This window comes from Polyergus mexicanus, unplaced genomic scaffold (assembly GCF_030449975.1).
Source record: "Polyergus mexicanus isolate NDT 795.1 unplaced genomic scaffold, iyPolMexi1.0 SCAF_2, whole genome shotgun sequence".
NCBI lineage: Eukaryota > Metazoa > Arthropoda > Insecta > Hymenoptera > Formicidae > Polyergus > Polyergus mexicanus.
In genome coordinates this window covers 992,650-1,012,335 of record NW_027223322.1, presented here as the reverse complement: position 1 = coordinate 1,012,335, position 19,686 = coordinate 992,650, and the positions used below count along the sequence as shown (strand labels likewise).

Genomic DNA, 19,686 nt, shown 5'->3' with positions numbered 1-19,686 from the left:
AGCCTTCGCCATTCCCTCGCCTCACCGTGATAAATGGCGTCAGTTTCTCTTGTACGTCACGCAATTTCCTCTCTTGCAGCGGCAAAGGGCACGCTTATTCGCATCCCAGCTTCCCGCGCGGATATTCACGTCGAGACACGTGCGAATTGCCGACTATAGGGTGTCCTAAAACCACCCCGGGTGTCGAGAGAATCGATTTTCTCTCAAAAAATATTTCGGCAAAAATATATCTTTCACAAAAAATATTTTTCTCACAAAATCAATATTTCGTGCAACAACAAGTTTGCGATTGATAATGTGTATGAAGCACTTAATAAATTAAATTTAAAAAAAACTACAATTTTAAAAAATAAAATAAAATATTAAAAAAATAAATATATAAATAATAAAATCATACTTTTAATTAAGTTCAATTGATAACAGAATTTTAATATGAGATTTGCTTATAAATATATAAATATTATATTACGCAATATGAGTATATATATTTTTTCATCAACTGAAATATTTTTCAATCACGAGAATTTAATCAGACACAATATTTTTCATCATTGTAACTAATTTGTAATAGTGACTGTTATTGTGATTATAATTTATATATTAATACTCACCAACAAATAACTGGATGCAGTGCTGCTAGTGGACTCCCTTTTTCTGTGGGACCCGAAGTCCCTCTGAACTAGCGACGTCATCTTTCTCTCATATTAGTTTTTAATCACACAACAAATTTCATAACACACATTTATTGATAAATTCAAATATTAAATCAAATAAAATATTAACACCACAGATTTTATTAAAAATAAAATAAAACAAAACACACGTATGTATGTCATTTATCAACGATGAATCTGTAACAAACAAAAAAAAAAAAAAAACAATAATAATAATTAAATACACGATTAAGTAAATTCATTTCAATCTTATCAAAATATGAAAAAATAGCATGGGTATTTGTTGTAATTAGAGACAATGCATTATTAAATAATTTATATATATTGCATATATATCATATATACCAATATATATTTGATATATATTATTTGAAGATTTGTCGCATCAATTTAAGTGTTATATCATATTGCAATATATTATATGATATTATATATAATAAAAAATTATTTATAAAGTTATATTAAGTATTAAATTTATTAATAAGATAAACTTAATTATATTATAAATCTCGATTGAGTTAGAGTATATCTAGTACGATCTCTAAATGTAAATAGCGAAACGTTATTTAGTTTGTTAATGCTGTAGTTGGACAAGGAGACTTATCCCTTCCCATAGTATTTATTTAACTTTTCTTCCGCCATGATTTTCATAACGCGCAAGGGAACGTAAATATCTAGCGTCATGACTTATTCACGAATTGTTCCCGTTTGTTTTGTTTTCTCATTGCATCGCATTTGCGCTGCGAATTCTTTTCGAGTTTATTATGCTCTTCACGAAGGTCGCAGCCTTGACAACTACTATGGCATAATTTTGCAACTTCCCCCAAGAGATGTTTGCCACAAGTTTTTGCCACACTTCCTTGCGTTGATGATATGTACATATAAAAGAATTGCACTAATAGATAAAAACAGATATATAAAAAAATCAAAGAGTTTAAATTTTTAGCAGTTTTTTTCTTATTTTAGCCTATGTAATATATAATAATCGAATTATGAATTAATATATGCCCTGAAATCCTGCCTATGTACCTACAATTAATATTGTAATTACAATTAATATTGAGTGTATGAAAAGTACTTGAAATAAAACATAAAAAGTCTTATTAACAAAAAAAAATATATATATATATATTTTAGTTTATTTGTATTCACAAATAAAATTTTATCAAAATTTATTATAAAATAAAAACATACACGATTATCGATTGCAATCGATTTAATTAATTAATTAAATTAAATACATAAAATTCAATTAAATTCCATTAAAATTAATCTTTTCACGATTAATATGATCTCGTCGATTAAATTTAATCGTTCGGAAATCTAACATGAGCCCACTATGAGAAACTATTGAATCATCTAGTTCACATCCTCCTCTCGTGCAACAAAAAAGGTGAGTGAGCTAACACTTCCGTATTATCAATCCTAAAAGTGCTTATCTTCTTGTCGAAGATAATGCCGAGGCAAGTCGAAATAAATTTCGGTTATCTTAACAAGATCCATAAATTTTACTTCCGTAAATATCGTTAAGAACTTTCGATTCCATCTAAAAAAAATTCAACGAACAAATTATCACTGAGAAAATAACTGTGCAATTATATTTCAGTATATTATTACGCAAGACAATGGCTTCCGCTTCCGTTCGTTTTTTTTTTTTTTTTACAGCTAGTTTAATGTAAACATCGTGAGAGTATTGACGAAACACGCGAACGCGCAAGCAAAATATTCGTTGGCAACTCGATGCAAAATTACTCTTGACTGTCCGACGTCATCGTTAAGGATCGTTCAAACGATTTTGCAAGCAAATCAATCTTAATCGAGATTAATCAACGCATCGCACTGCCACATGCGTCTTTCAAGAGCAGCTGCAAGCTGCATTTCATGAGAGCAATAGAGAATTACGTTACATATACGCCTGCATGTTCTTTTCACACATATATATTTTGTGTAATCGTGCTCGATATTTTAATACTCACAGACTTAAAAGTTTACTAATTTGTTAGAAACTTATAAAATAAAAAAAATAAAAAAATAACTCCATAAAAAAGAAATTTATTTTTTACAACAGCTTCAATAGAATTATATTAAGAGAATTGTAAGAAAAAAATTATCCTAAAAAATTGCATGTATACAAAGTAATTCATTTTAATATTTTAAAAGCCCTCCGTGTAGATATCTCAAAAACAATAGATTTTTCAAAAATAAATGTTTAAACAAAAAAATATTATATATATATATATATATATATTGTATATTTATTTTATTAAATTCTTAAAAACTTTTAATAAGATAAAAATATACAAATTATTTTTTTTCCTGTATTTGCAACTTCAATATTCGTAGCAGTTTTGCAGAACGTTTAGCACAAGAAATTTTGCATATTAATTGCACTGTATGGCAACAGGTGGCAACATCAACCGCAACAAAGAACGTCCCCTGCGATATCTGCGGTGCATACAATACTGCATATGAAATTGCATAAATCGAGTGCGCGTGCCTCTACATATACGAAAGAAAAATAAAATTCCTTCTCTCACGTTCGCCAATTCTATTAAGTATTAATTTAGCGCTTCTTATTAATTAACTTTCAAGGAAACTTGAAAAAAAATTATATTATTCAGATAGCATAAGAAATTTTTTATATAAATAAAAACACATACATATATTAATTTATTAGAAAGTTTGAGTAAATTGATTTTATTTAATTAATATATAAAAAATGTGTTTTTAATTTTATTATATGTTTTATTGTATATATATAAAATAAAATATTAGGATAATATATAAATATATATAATAAAGATATAATAACATTAATATTAATTATATTGATTAATATTTATTATCTAGATTCAAAAAATATACATCCATAATTCTTGGAAGATTTATCAAAGGAACTATTATTAGAGTTTTATACCAGAACACAGATCAAAAGAGAGAGAGAGAGAGAGAGAGAGAGAGAGAGAGAGAGAGAGAGAGATACTGTATATAATAAATTCTACTATGTAATTATACGGTGGATTCAAGTCTCTAAAAGGTAGGCGAACGGTATTGTTCTTCATTTCCTCGACTGCGATTCTCTCACGCCTATATATCCGACTGTCGTACCGAATGTGAGAACAATGAAAAAAGAAGAAAAGAAAGAAATAGCACTTCTTCTTCTTCTTCTTCTTCTTCTTCTAGCAGTGAATAATACGGTGGGGTACCGGATTTAAGAGCAAGAAATTCACGAATTCGTACGAATAAACCACGGACGTGAGGAAGGTGCATTCCTAAGAGGCGCCTGCCGTAGTTCCTGTTCTGTGAATGTGAACCCTCGAGTTCAAGGCAGGTGAAGGCAGACAGTTAAATATCGTCTCTCGAATTTGCGAGGAGAACATCCGAATGTAAAATGAATCATTATTCGCGCAAAACTCGAAAATGACACGCGCGTATGAATGCTAGGAATGTCATTTAATTCACTTGAAAAATTGCGAGTACAACTTCAACAATAACTACGTAAAACAAAAAAAGTATAGCATCCAACAGCATTTGTATTTATAATTTGCGAATTTATCCCACATTATAATATAAAAATTGTAATTTTTTATTATAATTTTAATGTATAATTTTTATTTTTAAAAGACTTTTTCGATAGAAAAATAAATATACATTCTTTCTCATATAATTTCAGATTAATTATTTTGAATTAGATAATGACAGAAGAAAAATGCAAAATATTTCTTAGATCAAGTAAAATAGTTTTATTCTATTCTTTTTTCTTCTACATTGAATAAATTTCACGTGGGTTTTGTCCTTTTCTAAGTTAAGTTTATTCTTTTTATAAGATTTTTTTTATGTTATCTATATTTCTTTTATATTTTTTTATAGTTTCAACTCTTTCGTAATAAATATTTTCGATCTTAAACTTTATCTGCATTATTATGATAGAAATAAATTTGATTAATAGCTAAAACATAACCGGAGCTATTTCTATCATGCTCAATGGCACTTAATTAACAATGCACGAGTGGTTACCCCGCTCGTTTGATTACGAAAGAAACGATGTTTATGGTATAGGCTACTTGCATAATAATTAATGACATCATGCACGAAAGAATAATTACTTGCAAGAGGTGTTTATTCGTGTGTCTGTTGTCTTGTAAAAGAATAAATTATAGAGATTTTAAACCGATGCGATAACTTTTAAGTACACAAGATTCAGTAAGGGGAATAAAATTTAGTTCTCTTTGATTATCTCTCACGATTAAAGAGTATCATTGAATTATATTATCGTTTAAATAAATTATAAAATATATAAAAACAAAACAGATATATGATTAAATAAATTGGATAAAATTCTGTTTAATAAAAAATTGATATTTTCCTTTTTATTGATAAGATATATTTAATATATATTAAAATCAATTTTTTGTATGAAAAACTTTCCAATAACCGGAAGAAAAGATGGAAGATTAATAATAAAGAAAAAAAAATACATTTCAAAAATCACTTCAATTCACTAATTAAAATATAATATATATATATATATGTATACACACACATATGTTATCTAACACACAGCACCCACAACACCTGTACACTGTAATTGCGTGTTCTCCCGTTCTTTCTTCATTTTATCACTTGTAAATCCTAGGACTCGTGTCAACCGAGAAACACTGAAGAAAATCGGACGATCAAAAACACATATTCGTCATAATTAATGACAATCGATTGTAATTTTAAACAATTTTAAACATCGCGACACTAGGAAAATGATTATTTTTAGTAGCACAGACTTTGACAGGAAAAGACGACGCCGAGAGCACGTAGGGTCTCGGATACCACTAGTCCCAGCATTAACGCCATCAGCACCATCAACCGCCTCCAGCCACCACCACCAACATCACTATCGCCATTGAGCTGTGTTGCTATTAGCTGACAACGACCTCAGATGCGCCAACGACTTTTATGAATGGATTCTTATATTGTAAATATAACACGTACAAGGTGGTCCCGAAGCGACCGCCAACCGTGATTTTCTCGAGAACGGCTGACAATAGAAAAAAAAAAATGGTCCAAGGAACAGTTGAATGGCATAACAACAATAATAACTCTTTTTATGATCTCATTGAATGTAACAATGCATCGGAAAATGCAGCTGCACTTTTCTTTTAACATAGCTATTCAATTAAATTCGCACAAATCGATTCTTTTAAATAATCTACGTAATAAATGTGTAAGAGTAAATAAAGTATTGGAAAAGTGAAGGCTTTGCAAGATATTTCAACTTTTATATCTTTTATTAAGAAAATACTCGAATTGTTCTACCGTAAAATAATAAGCATATTTTATATTGTTTTGATTGTTATGATTTTCTTTATAATGGCATAACATTTTAATTCTCGAGACTGTCAGCATTACGATATAGGCAAACAAAGTTGTTGGCAATTATTTCATAGATGAACAGGAGTTTTCGTACCCCGTTAATTAAAGCGCGTATTAATTAATAAAAAAAGAAACAATAACTTATGTTCTCCCTCCTCTCTCTCTCTCTCTCTCTCTCTCTCTCTCTCTCTCTCTCTCTCTCTCTATACATTTGTTACAATATTTTTATATCTTTATTTATACATATATATCATCCTTTTGATAATAATGTTTGCAAATCATCTTCAGGATAAAGAAAACGTTGAAATATTCAACTATTTCATGATAAGTATGAATTAAATGTATCTAGGTTACATTAATATAGCAAAAAATAATCAATTATTATTAATTTCTTATATAAGCGCACGGCCATTCCTCATTACATGATTAAACGCCGTTTCATTTCCGCTCGTAGTTCGTTATTATCATACGCTAATCGAGGTTTCCTTTCAGAATGCGCTTAGAGATAAATACTTTATAAAGACGATTATTTAATTATTATATCGTGTATCAATATATTAATACTTGATAATATACAAATACATTTTATTAATATGCTACGTAATCGTTTAATTTTAAGACACATTTATATATTTTGAATCATCTTCGACTTTTTCCCAAGATTATTTTAATAATTAATTATAACGATGATTTACTACATTAAAGATGATATAACATGACATTCATATTGTGCTGATTATAAAATCCACGAGGTTTTCCTTTGTTACGATTATTCATCATTTGTGCATCACAAAAACCTCGTTGAATCGCGTAATCAATAAAGATTGTCGAAAATAAGCATTGTATATTGACGTAGCAGATTATTCCTACAAATTAACGGAGCATTTATTATTTATTTATCACCTAGTAGCGTTTCGAAATCCCGGAAGTGCGCACATGATTGTGCGGATGGAAAATCGACAGAGCGAGATATATGTCGAAATCATCGTTGATTTGCCACTTCCGGTCGCAACGACAGAAGAAAAGAAAAAAAAAATAGAATTATCGTAATACTACATCCTTTGAACTTAGAATAAAATAAAGTCTGTAATAAATAAATAAAATCCAAAAAATCCCTTCCCTCATATACACACACAATATGTCTGAACGACGCATACATGCAATTAAATTTCATTTAATTTAATTATTTAATTCGATTATAAAAATATAATCCAGACATTAAGATAAAATCATCGAAGGTTACATATATACCTTACGAGATATTACATATATATTTTATGTCACAACAAATCAAAATAAAAATATTAATTTATTTATGAATGATTAGCAAAGGACGCGCGAGTACACGCGGCTTTAGAACAAAATCGTCGAATTCAAACCAGCCTAAAATGAAACAAGGGCTAATCGACGTCGGACGGGTCAAGTTTCTGGGCTTAATTGATAGCTAATTAGCATTACAAAAGACCGGCCGACACACAATTAATTTGGCATGCCATCATACTTCGTCAAACTTTCGTTCATCGGCGCTTTGATCGTTCGTGACATACCAATTAATATTCACAGTTCTCAGACATTTCTCAAATTTTTTCTTACATCTATTCGACTTTTATTGTATACTCTAATATTTCTTCATAATATTACTTTTATATAATCTACGATTTCTCTGCAATACACACCAGCAATATAATTTAAATATAATTAAAGCTCGGAGTTGTCTTCATTGATAATTTAGAAATTTAATTCTTTTTCTAGAAGCTCTTTTTTTTCGTTTTGATTTGTGTATTAATTTCATTTTCACATAAATTTGTTTTAAATATAATTTTTTTTCAACTTAACTACACATAAATATATATAATATATACTTAAATATATTAAATATATATATTTCTATATGTATGTGTGCGTGATTAAATATTTAATTAAAATAATTAAATATATTTATACTTTTATATTTATATTTATATTTAAATATTTAATTACATTACTATAAAAAACATAATTTTTAAATATTAGATATAAAATCTTAATATTAAATATATATTCATACACATATTTTCAAATTTGGTTTTCAAATGGAAAATTTTATCATTTTCTGAATGGATAAACGTCGCTCAATCTCAAGTTTTTTCTAGTCATTTTGATCGCATAATCTTCGACAGAATTGTCGAATCCTTGTAATAGGCATCCTTAGGACAAAACCGTCTGCCCTGTCCTATTACCATTCTTTGCAGCATTCTCGTACGCGGTTAAGAATTACTCTCTATGGCAGGCCCATAATTACATTTTTCTTCTATTCTATATATACACTCATTATATACTTGACATAATTATATACTGGACATAAAGTCAGAATTCCATATATTTAAATTGTTCTTCGTTCAAACATGAAAAGAATCGATATACAATAAAAATATAAGATGTTCATAAATTGTACAACACTCAAGATATCATAATGTATTAATGTGTAAATATTAATCATATAATATATTTCTTACTCTTAATCTCTAAAATATTTTTTTTAATACTAGAATAGAATAGAAAATCGTTTTAGATTTAAATAACTAATTAAAAATAACAAAAGAAAATAGAGAATAGTTGCATAGAAATTATAATAATTTTAATATAATAACAAATGTATAAATTTAATATAACATAAATAAAATCGTAATTACCGGATTTGCAGAATTTAATCGTTGAACGGCTTTATTCTGTATCAATATATCGTACGTTATTATTATATTATTATTATTACTATAAACTTATACATTATGCATTTCCTATTGAACTTTTCCAGAATTTTCCATCAGAATATTTTACGTCTGTTTTACATTATACATTATAAGGTGTTCACGTGTACCTACTAAATACGCTGTCATCTGTGTGCAATCATTGAACAATACTTATACAATATTACATATTGTGTCCGTTACCGGTAATTACGTTTTAACCATTAGCTTATATGTTTTCTCTCTTTCTTTCTCTTGTTTTTGTTTTTCTTCGATATATGAATGACGGAAGGTTCTTCCTTTGTCTCGACGACATAAAGTATAAATTTTCTTCGAATAAATGCTATGAAATCGAGTTTCTAAACGAGATTGCAACTCAGTATATTAGCTGCAAACGATCTGTCGACGGTCGGAGTCTTTATAAAAGAACGATGAGAGCTAGTTACGACGCGTTGACAGTTTCATGAAAATACTTCATATATTTCTGTAAAATTGAAAAATATTGTAAAATGTGTGCCGGCGTTAAATTATTAATCTGCGTAATTATGATCGCGCTCTTCACGATCAATCAAACAGATGCTGTAAGTGTTACATGAACCATTAAATAATTCATCATCTTAAATAAAGTTATATGAAATAGACTGGTCCATTTTTTAATCAATATTTCAATCGACAATATAAAATCGAGAATTTTTGCCTAATTCATAAATTTTGATTCTTTTTATGTGTAAATTTTTATAAAATGTTAATCTGTAAAAAAATTAAACATATTTAATGTGTCATTCTTCTTGTGCAATATGCTATTTAATTCTACTGGAAACATACATATATCTTTGATTTTATTATATTACAGGTGTTAACGATGGAACAAATTCACAAGACAGCGATGACTGTGCGAAACACGTGTACAACTAAAAGCCATGCAGATCCCGGTGAGTTATGCAAATATTCCGAAATTTATTTTATAATACAGACGCATGAATGATCCTATGATTGTTCATATTGTTTTAGTTGACATTAATAATTCAAATAATTGATAGATATACATAAATATGAATTTTCTAAATGATCCGATGTTTTCATAAAATGTTGAGATCTAAAAAGAAGAAAAAATTCATTTATTTTATTATTTATATTATTTATTATTCTTATTATTATTACATATTTATCAAGAATACAAGATTACACATAGTAGAAAAGAAGTATTAAAACCTAGTTAAGTCAAAGAGTGATAAAACTTATATAAATCATCTAAACCAACATATATACAATTATTTCTCTGTAACTACTGCTTTATCAGAGCTGATATCCCTCTCTTAATCCATTTTTGTGAGACATCCATATGTTTGTTATTAAATTTATAGTTTGTAAATTTCTTTATATGCTAAATCAGCGAGAACCGAGAGATCTCGAAGGTCAAAACTTTTCTTTTTTTCTCTGACTATCTTTGATAAATTAATCTAAATAGCAATGATAGAAAATGTAATAATATTACGTTATTCTATATATTTGTAGATTTCTAAATCCGCTACATATTATGTTTTTCACCTTTTTCATTACTTTTTTCATTAATTTTTCCAAATCTCAATTTGTGAACGTTTCCGAAAAAGAGTATCTACTCAATTTCAAGCATATATTATCAAAACTCGAGAGATATTTAATAAATATATCTATACGAGATATATATTTTTTATTTTAAACTTTTAACTTTAGAATCCAAAAACAAAATATATTATTTTGTTTGAATAATTCGAATTGAGAGATGTAAATAGAGAGGAGAGACATAAATTGTATGCTAATAAATTAATAAAACATAATTAAAAGAAAAGAAAATTAAAAAAAAATCAACAATACTTGAAAATGAAGTCGAATGGCGTGTATAAAAACACGCGTAGCTTCACTCCCGATTGCAGCAATCTCTGCTTTAATTCTTATTTGCCTCTTCCGGATGTGATGCGATTTGTGTTAGATACTACTGTTTAGCGTACTATATTTTTCCTTGTAAGAAATGTGTTACAATGTATATCCGCGCGTTTCATAATTTCAAAAATAGTTAGTTTTCCAAACGTAATTTTAATTTTCCTTTAGTAAATCGCTCATGATAATCGACAAAATAATGCTTAATGATAAACCATGATCTCTCCTCTCGCACGCTTCCTTGAAATTTGTTTCTAAAATAGAGATAATGACTATCCATAATTTTCGTAAAATATTATAATAAAAAATATTTATTTAATTTTTCTCATTGTATAAAATCAGAATTAGAATCTTTAATGTTTTCTACGTTTGCAGGAGCTGTTGCAGGAATGCAAACGGGTCAATTTCCAGATAGCGATCAATCATTAAAATGCTACACACTTTGTGTAATGAAAGCGATGCGAACTGTAAGGAATAAAATCATTATATTTATTATAATTTAATCTAATATTATCGAAAGAAAATTCCTCACATAAATATACTTTTTCTTACAATCAAGTGGAAGAGTGGGCGCATAGATGAAGGCATGATGCTTAAACAAATGGATCTAATGATGCCTGTCGAAATGGCAACGCCTCTGAAAGCAATTACAACTGCGTGCGCTGCACATCGTAAGTACAATATATTTTTGTAAAACAAGAATCAACACAAAGTTTTAATAAAAAAAATATGAGCGCATTCACGAGATAATTACAAAATCAATTTATGTTGTTTTTTTAATTTTGATATAAAAATTAATCTAAAAATTCGAACCTTCTATTAATCTCAAATTATTACACATTGATTTAAGTGTCTTAAGTTGATTGAGACAAATGATTTCAAAAAAAAGTTAAGTTATTTTATGATTTCCCCCCCCCCCCCTTATAGCTCCTGCTAGCGATGATTGCGAAACGACTTACCAGTTTGTAAAGTGTTGCTATGAAACAGATAAGGACCACTTCTTCTTCCCTTAATCAAAATCGGATACAAATAATTTTGGAAAAATAATGTGATTACATAAGCCGAAAAATTGTGATTGTGTTTTTAGCGATATGTAAACATAAAAGTTATAAGAAAAATATACAATATAAAAAATTATAAGATTTATGTAATCATATATGAGAACAAATATTAGATTACGACAAGGCGTAATATTAAAATTGTATCTTAGAAAAAAAATTATATAATATTATATATATGCGTTTGTGTATTATTATAATTAACAAGTAGTCTATTAAGTAACATGTAAAGTAGTTGTTAAAATTTTATGTTGATCAAAAGCGCTTTAAAAACGACGTAAATAGTTGCACAATATCAATATATCTTCTGTTTAAAATAATAATTTTCGAAACAAATGACTTTACTCTGCAAAAATACATGCAATACAGGCAATTTTCAGAAATTCTCCCCTACTTTTCCCAAAAATTATAATAAATATACAAAAATTTTAATCAATATAAAATATAAAATTACATATTTATTAACAATTAATAATTACTAAATATTTAACTATAAAAATAAAACTTGGGATGCATACAAAACGTTGAGAGAAAAAATTAATTATTGTAAAAAATTTCAATTATATTAAAAAAGATAATAATTACAAATAATAAATAATCAAAACAGAAGATAAATAATGAATGTCATAACTGCTAAAGAATTTGTAATTTATCTCAAATGTAAATACATAATTTCTAAGAAAATTTTATCTTTATGTTTTTCCGAGATTCTCGGAAATTTATTTCCTTATGTACCTTGCATTATCCCGAATGCATAATCCCGAGACTGGCATCAATGGCGTACTTGCACAATGTTGTGATCATCTGACCATTGGGAATGATAATAAGACTCCGGATTTCACTATTAGCGTTAATATCGCTAATTATGTCAACCAACACAGTAATTTAGACGTATTAAGATATGCCACCTTAAGAATTCTTCAAATTGAGGGTTCTCCCCCTAGGTTTTCATTTCATTTCCGTATATAAAAGTGGACGAATGTATTTGCACGCGATTTGCAAAAGTTCAATCCAGTTGCGGATCCGTCCAAGATTCATATCGCGGTGAAAAAAAATTCGACAAATTAACAAAATTAGAAATAACGAATAATTGTAAAGATGAAAGGTGTCGGTGTGAGCTTTTTCATCTCATTCGTGCTAATGGCAAATTTGCAGAGTACCGAAAATGTAAGTTTTGTGAAATTCTAAGAGAAATATGCATAATTGCATCAAAGTGAATAAGAAGAATTTTAAAAAATATATTTACAATATATTATATATTATTATATTTAATATTACAGATTATTAATGTTTTTCACATATTGTACAATATTAAAAATAGATATATGTTGCGATGTTTTTATTTATACAATCTACACAATTCAAACAATAATCGGAAAGCAACATTAAAAATTTAATATAAAATTTTTTTCGTTTATATCTCTAAAAGATGAGAATATAAAAAAAATAATGTTTTATTCGTGAAACGGATTAAAGCACTTTCTTTCTCAATTTTTAATATTTCTTTGCTATTTTTTTTTTTGTATATAATTTTTCACATATATTATCTAAAATGATCACTTTTTTAAACAATGTTGAATTTATTCCAGCAATTAGAAAAAAAAAGTTTAAAAAAAATATATGTACATAACTAAATATTAATAAAATTTTATGTCGCCATTTTTAAATTATTTTGTATAAAAAATAAGAAAATAAATTTATTAATGCATTTTTTTATTCAATTTAGAAACTAATTTAGATATTAAAATGTTTCGTATCTTTTCGATTATCATTAAACTATTTTCATTTACATAGAAAAAAATATCCTTAGAGGAAATTAAAACAGCTCTGCAGCCAGTGAGAGAACTCTGTATCAAAAGAGTTGGCGTTAATCCAAGTATGTATCAATAAAAGAAAGGATAATTTTATATGTGTCTATATTCCATATGTGTGTCTATATTCTAAAACAGATTTAAAAAAATAATGAAAATATAAAATGAATATGAAATTGTATTGTAGTATAATGCATAATAAAACTTCAATATCTATTTGTGCATAGAGATGATTGATGATGCAAAAAACGGTAATTTTGTACCCGACCGGAAACTGCAGTGTTACTACAAGTGCTTATTATTGATGATAAAAGTCGTAAGTAAAATTTCAATATTTTATCCTTAACAATTCTTTTATCGTATTCTTAATAACCTTGTTTTTGAATCGATTAACTAAAAAAAAATATTAAGATAAGACATATTTACAACGAGAATGATTTTATAACTATTTTAAAAAATACAAGTATATCGATATTTGTTTCTCTAAACCAATAAAATCATTTATATCAGTTCAAATTCAAACAATTTTGAATTTTATGCTAGACAAGCTTATGATCGATAAAAAAAAACCTTTTACGCAGGAAGAAAAAAAACATGTAGATAATTAGAATCTGTGCTTCTAGGAAAAGAAATTATTTGTTACTCGGCGTGATTTATTCATTGATAATCTTAAAAATAATTCGAGAGATCTAGAGGAATATAATTTATGTTTGTTTTATTTTCAGATGAAAAATGACAAGATAATAGAGAAGGCAATTCACAATATCGCGCAAATCATGTTAAACGAAGATCTTTTGATTCCTGTTGAGAAAGCAATAACACATTGTCAACCAACCAGTAAGCAGAACACTCGCATATACACATACACACATATACATACATACATGCACAAAATTATTTATATAAAATATTTTTAAATAAATGCAACCATATTTTAAGATGTTTTAAATGTCAATAAGTTCTCTCATAATGTATCTAATGTTGCTGTTTTTTTTTTTTTTACTTACAGTGTCGAAATCGATAGAAGGATGCGAATTAGCATACGAAACGGTTAAATGCTTCCACGATTATGATTCATCGGTAATATTTACAATTTATAAATATTTACAATAATCATTGCATATATCTTGTCATAACAACATAATAAAAATAACGATTCTAAATATTAAGTAAGAAAAAATGAGATAAGAAAAAAATTAATATTATAATTTTTTATTTAATTTACGATTTATACGAAAATCTCTTTTCTGGAGATTAAGTACGTATAAGAAACATCTTTTTAAATAGGAAAGAAAATCTTCTTTTAACCTTCGGATAAAATTGTTAAGTATAAAACAATATAAAAGCTTTATTTTATTTTATTTTTATATATAATATTGTATATCTCCTATAGAAGAGATAATCATTCTCTATTATTTTTTAATCAAAGAAAATGAAGCACACACGTCTAAGCAATGAAACTTAAATTTAATGATTTGAGAACTGAACTTTGTATATTTATTTGTATATTTAGAATTTATATATAAAAACATAAAATTCTTCTTTCAGAATCAAATATATAACATATCCGTATAAAGTAAAATTTTTTTGAAATCTATAAGATCTCTTTCTAGAATGTTCAAAAAATTCGTTTTTACAGCTCGTCCTTTTCCCCTGATGATATCTCTCGCGATTCTCCATCGTATTTGGATAATTCTGGAAACAATTTTGGCTCAGCTAGCCAAAGTAACAGGAGGACTCCATTACAGCAGAGTTATGCATTGCATATTGAAAAACTTTCAAAATCGAAAGAAATTATTCCAAATGTATATCCAATGTATATTAAATAAATCTTGCGTCATAATATGTCTTCATTTTTATATATTTTTCAATTGTTTCTCGAGAAAATATTTAAAATCATATTTTATACTTAATTCAAACATTATACTTTAGTGTATGCGCGGTTTAATTCAGTAACAGAAATTCAAACATGGTATTTCAATATATATATATATAGATTTCAATAAAATGAAAAAGCTCATTTAAATTGAACATTGAACACTGTTAATGCAGCCGATTGTGCGTACGTGCAACATGCAGCGTTATGAAAATAATTTGAACGTGACTATTGATCATTATCGAACATGCATTGACACATCAATTATCATCTGTTTCTCTTTAAACATATGACTAATCATACGTATTTCTCTCTCATGATAAAAAAGGTCAGAGAAACATTCTCCGCGAATAAGTATTTTCCTATATTCTCCCACCACTTGAGCGAATGTGTTGAAATCTCAAGGCTTGTTTTTTCTAGCGAGAAAGTTTCAAAACTTTTTGATTAAGTCATCTTAACTCGCTCTTGCTCGCGTTCTTGGTTAATCGTCAACTAAAGACAGTTCGATAATATTACAATTGGGCTAACAAGACTTTATGAGGGACTCATAATTTGTTCTCTTATAAACGATCTTTATCGTATTGGTTTCACAATCTAAGCTATAAATACCGCTCACTACGTGGATACATCGCACTGCGAGGAAGAACGTCTGTCGTGAGAAAAGATAGAATTAAGTGAGTTTCTCAGAACATTCAAAGATTAGCAGAATGAAGATTCTCGTGCTCGTCGCATGTGTACTGACCATTATTGTGAGTAAAAAGTCAATCAATAAAACATTTATATTTCAATAACAATCGGATATTCAAATAATAAAGTGTACTTCTACGTCATTTTTAAATATTGAACAAAATCATAATAGTATTTGATACAAAATCGTCTTTAACAGATGTATTTAACAAGTATAATTTTTCGTAATTCTTCATTTTTTTTAGTATTTGAAAGATGTTAAATATTTTTTATATTTAATTTTGAATTTAATATATATTTTTTAATATAATATATTTAATTTTTTTAAAATCTAATTTGTTAAATATTAATTATTTTAGAGACTAAAAATATATGTGTACATTTTTATCACAAAAGACTATCTTTTTTTGAAACGTTCTTTTATATTATATAAATTCTTCTCAGACTTATATATATTTTTTTATAATTTAAACTATATATAAAATTCATATACGGCCGAAAAATATCTCTCTTCTATTTTAATTTCCTAAACCTAAATCAATTCGTGAATGACGATTCTGATAGCAATAATGTTATCGAAAGTATTATGCAACGTTAAACCTATTAATATAATACATTTCTACTTAATTATTTCTCAAAATAAATTTACTTATTTTTATATTAGAAATTAAATTAATTTTTCTTTATATTTTCTTCCAAGGCTATGGTCTATGCTAATGATGTCGAAACAGGACAGAACTTCGGCCAGGATCTCCTAACATGTGCCGACGAATTAAATTTGCCCAGTAGGTGTAAATTATTGCGATTATAATAGCATATGCTAAGCGGATACGAAACATTTATCGCATCAATCGCGAATAAGATTGAAAATCGAATTCATAGTTTCAAAATCGTTTCGATTAATTATAAAAACTTCTAAAATAAAGTTTTAATTATTTTTCTGTTTAAATTCAGAGTTGCGTTTTATTCAAAACAGAACTTACTTAAAAAAAAGGACGAATTTTTCTCGCCAGTCAATTAAAAAATGAAAAATAAAAATTAATGTGAAAATTAATTACTTCATCAAGATATGTATACATGTTAGGTAGAACTAAATAAAAAATGTATGTATTATTCATTTTAAATATAAACTTTATTTTTTATATAGTAATTAAAATTACTTTCTATATTTTAAAACATTTTACTGCGTTGTCCGAAGATTAAGTTCACAAATATTTTTTCCTATCGGAGACAATAGATTAGACAATAGAAACGAGATAAGAATGTGCCTGTTATTTCTTAATAATATTTTAAAGATGTAAAAAATTGATATATTGAAATATTTAAAGAAAAAATTATATCAGTATAGTTCTAGAAATTAGATTAAACATAGAAAATACAAACGATTATGTTTCAGATTCTACTTAGGTAAACTCGCATTTACTTAAAACATTAATCTAACATATTCCTCATTTATGTAATGAGTAGTTATTACAAAAAACTCTTAATCGTCAGACTATGTATCAAATCGCGTTAATTATCATATTTATGCGATTTATATAATTTTGTGTTTTTTAGAAAACCTCAGTGTTCATGTGATCAAGTGTATGTTTGAAAAAAATTCCTTGGTATGTACAATATATTTATAGAAAAATTAATTCCCAATTAATTATAAGAATTATCAAATCAATATTAAACAGTTATATTGTACATAAGACTATCGATTCTTAAAGTAATAAACAATATTAATTATAAAAATTATTAAGCATTAGCCTGTTCTATATATAATCATTAGCAGAATTTTAATAAAATTTAAATAACACGTTCCAATCATAGAGATTATATTTAAGAAGTAATAAGAAAAAATTGTTTCTTGAAATAATTAAAGAAAAATTAATGCTCAAATCGAGAGAATAATGCATTTTAATACATACATCTTAAATGCTTTGCGTGATTTTAAATAATCAAATATTATTTTTCTTTTAATGTTTCTCTGTAAAATAGATATTAAGTTTTACATTATAGATTTTAAATACAAGTATTAAATTATTTATTATATAGATCGCACTATACATATATATTGATTCTAGATTAACGAACAAGGTATGCTGAAAAAGGATGAGATTTTAAGATATTTCGGTAATATCTCCTCCAGTCAACAACAGTTACAGCAAATTGCCTCTTGTATTGATTACGGTAATATCAGAGACATATATATATATATATATTTTTTTTTTATTTTATTTTTCATATTCTTTATCTATGTACAGGGTGAATCACTAAAGGTGTTACAAGCTAATATTTCTGAAACTGAACAAGATATGAAATTCTTATTATCCAGCGACTGTTTGGTATCGAAGCGGGCACTCGACGTACAAATAAAACTTCGCAACGTAGTTACAGTCGTTGGAAAATAAGGATTTCATATCTCTTTCAGTTTCAGAGATATTAGCCTGTAGCATCCTCAGTGAAAGAGATTCATCCTATATATAAATATCTTTATAAAATTCTTCATATACTTATACATAATATTATAATTCAATTATTTTATTATGATTTAAACATTTAATATATTTATAACTATTTTAATATTATACACACACACGTACACACACACACACACACATATATATATGTAGATTAAAGATATTTAAAGATTTAATGTAATCATTTGCATCACATATATTTACACATATTATTATATTAAATCTTTAATATGCTAATATATATTAAAATTATACGTTAATATGTAAGATATTAACGGACTTTTTTTTTAATAGCGGAGACACGAGATGAAGAAAGCAACGATAAGAAAACCCTTATAGCAATACAATGCATAATATTGAAGCTATCAATACTTACAAAAAACTACTAAACAAACTAGTTTAAATAGAAGAAACTGTCATACACAAATTATCATAGAAAAAAATATATCTATATATAAAATATCTATAATAATTGTATAATGTGTATATACAGGTGTATCTAATATATATACAAAAAAAATAGTTATGGAAAAATACTGCTTTAAATAAAAAGTTCTCACTTTACGCTCCCCAATATTATTTTACAGCACCAACTTTCAATACATATACTCGTTTTAATATAACTATTTATCAAATTATTCCACAATTTTAAAGCACTTATAACATTTCTTGTAACAATAAGGTAATTTCTAACATTTTCTTATATCTTTCTAGAATTCACAAATATCTCATTTTTATAGTTTGTCTCTTTTCAATACTTTTCTCGCTTCTTTAGCGTGTTTGAATAATTTTACAAACAATTTTATGATAAATGAATAATTCTATGAACAATTTAAGCTTATCTTATCAAAATTACTAGAGAAGCATTGCAGCAGAATATACAATACGTATTTGCTACCATTTGCCATTGAATTTCGAAATCGATTGAAATTATCAGAAATACATCAAATACATATTAATTAATCATATATAATGCATAATAATATATCTCCACTATTTATTCTTTTTTCAAGCTTTTTCTCGAGAAAGTACTTGGATCATACACTTTATCCTGATTCATAAATTTTTATATTTTATTACGCCCAGTTTCGTGACCTATTTTAAT

General features: G+C 26.7%; 4 protein-coding genes across 6 annotated transcripts in view; 3 read left to right on the top strand and 1 right to left on the bottom strand.

The window, feature by feature from the left end:
• The window catches only part of Spri (Src homology 2 domain-containing protein sprint), a 140,034-nt gene that overhangs the window by 90,045 nt on the left and 30,303 nt on the right, over positions 1–19,686 (bottom strand). For all 3 annotated transcript variants that reach the window (XM_070313224.1, XM_070313210.1, XM_070313218.1), the window contains exon 2: positions 612–851. In XM_070313224.1, the coding sequence (XP_070169325.1) occupies positions 612–692 (81 nt within the window). In that variant the 5' untranslated portion in view covers positions 693–851. The remainder of the gene's footprint in view (positions 1–611; positions 852–19,686) is intronic.
• Positions 9,250–12,295, top strand: Obp5 (odorant binding protein 5). The gene is made up of 5 exons (XM_070310650.1): positions 9,250–9,348; positions 9,621–9,699; positions 11,060–11,151; positions 11,244–11,355; positions 11,612–12,295. Exons 1-5 carry the CDS (start codon positions 9,277–9,279, stop codon positions 11,695–11,697), a joined length of 441 nt encoding a protein of 146 aa, XP_070166751.1. The 5' UTR covers positions 9,250–9,276; the 3' UTR covers positions 11,698–12,295.
• On the top strand, positions 12,730–15,398 carry Obp6 (odorant binding protein 6). Its single transcript, XM_070310639.1, has 6 exons — positions 12,730–12,909; positions 13,537–13,618; positions 13,781–13,869; positions 14,279–14,390; positions 14,563–14,633; positions 15,193–15,398. The coding sequence occupies exons 1-6, from the start codon at positions 12,841–12,843 to the stop codon at positions 15,208–15,210; spliced, it is 441 nt and encodes a 146-aa protein (XP_070166740.1). The 5' UTR covers positions 12,730–12,840; the 3' UTR covers positions 15,211–15,398.
• LOC138941221 (uncharacterized) lies at positions 15,904–19,145 on the top strand. Its single transcript, XM_070310665.1, has 5 exons — positions 15,904–16,178; positions 16,817–16,901; positions 17,674–17,723; positions 18,186–18,291; positions 18,876–19,145. The coding sequence occupies exons 1-5, from the start codon at positions 16,137–16,139 to the stop codon at positions 18,968–18,970; spliced, it is 378 nt and encodes a 125-aa protein (XP_070166766.1). The 5' UTR covers positions 15,904–16,136; the 3' UTR covers positions 18,971–19,145.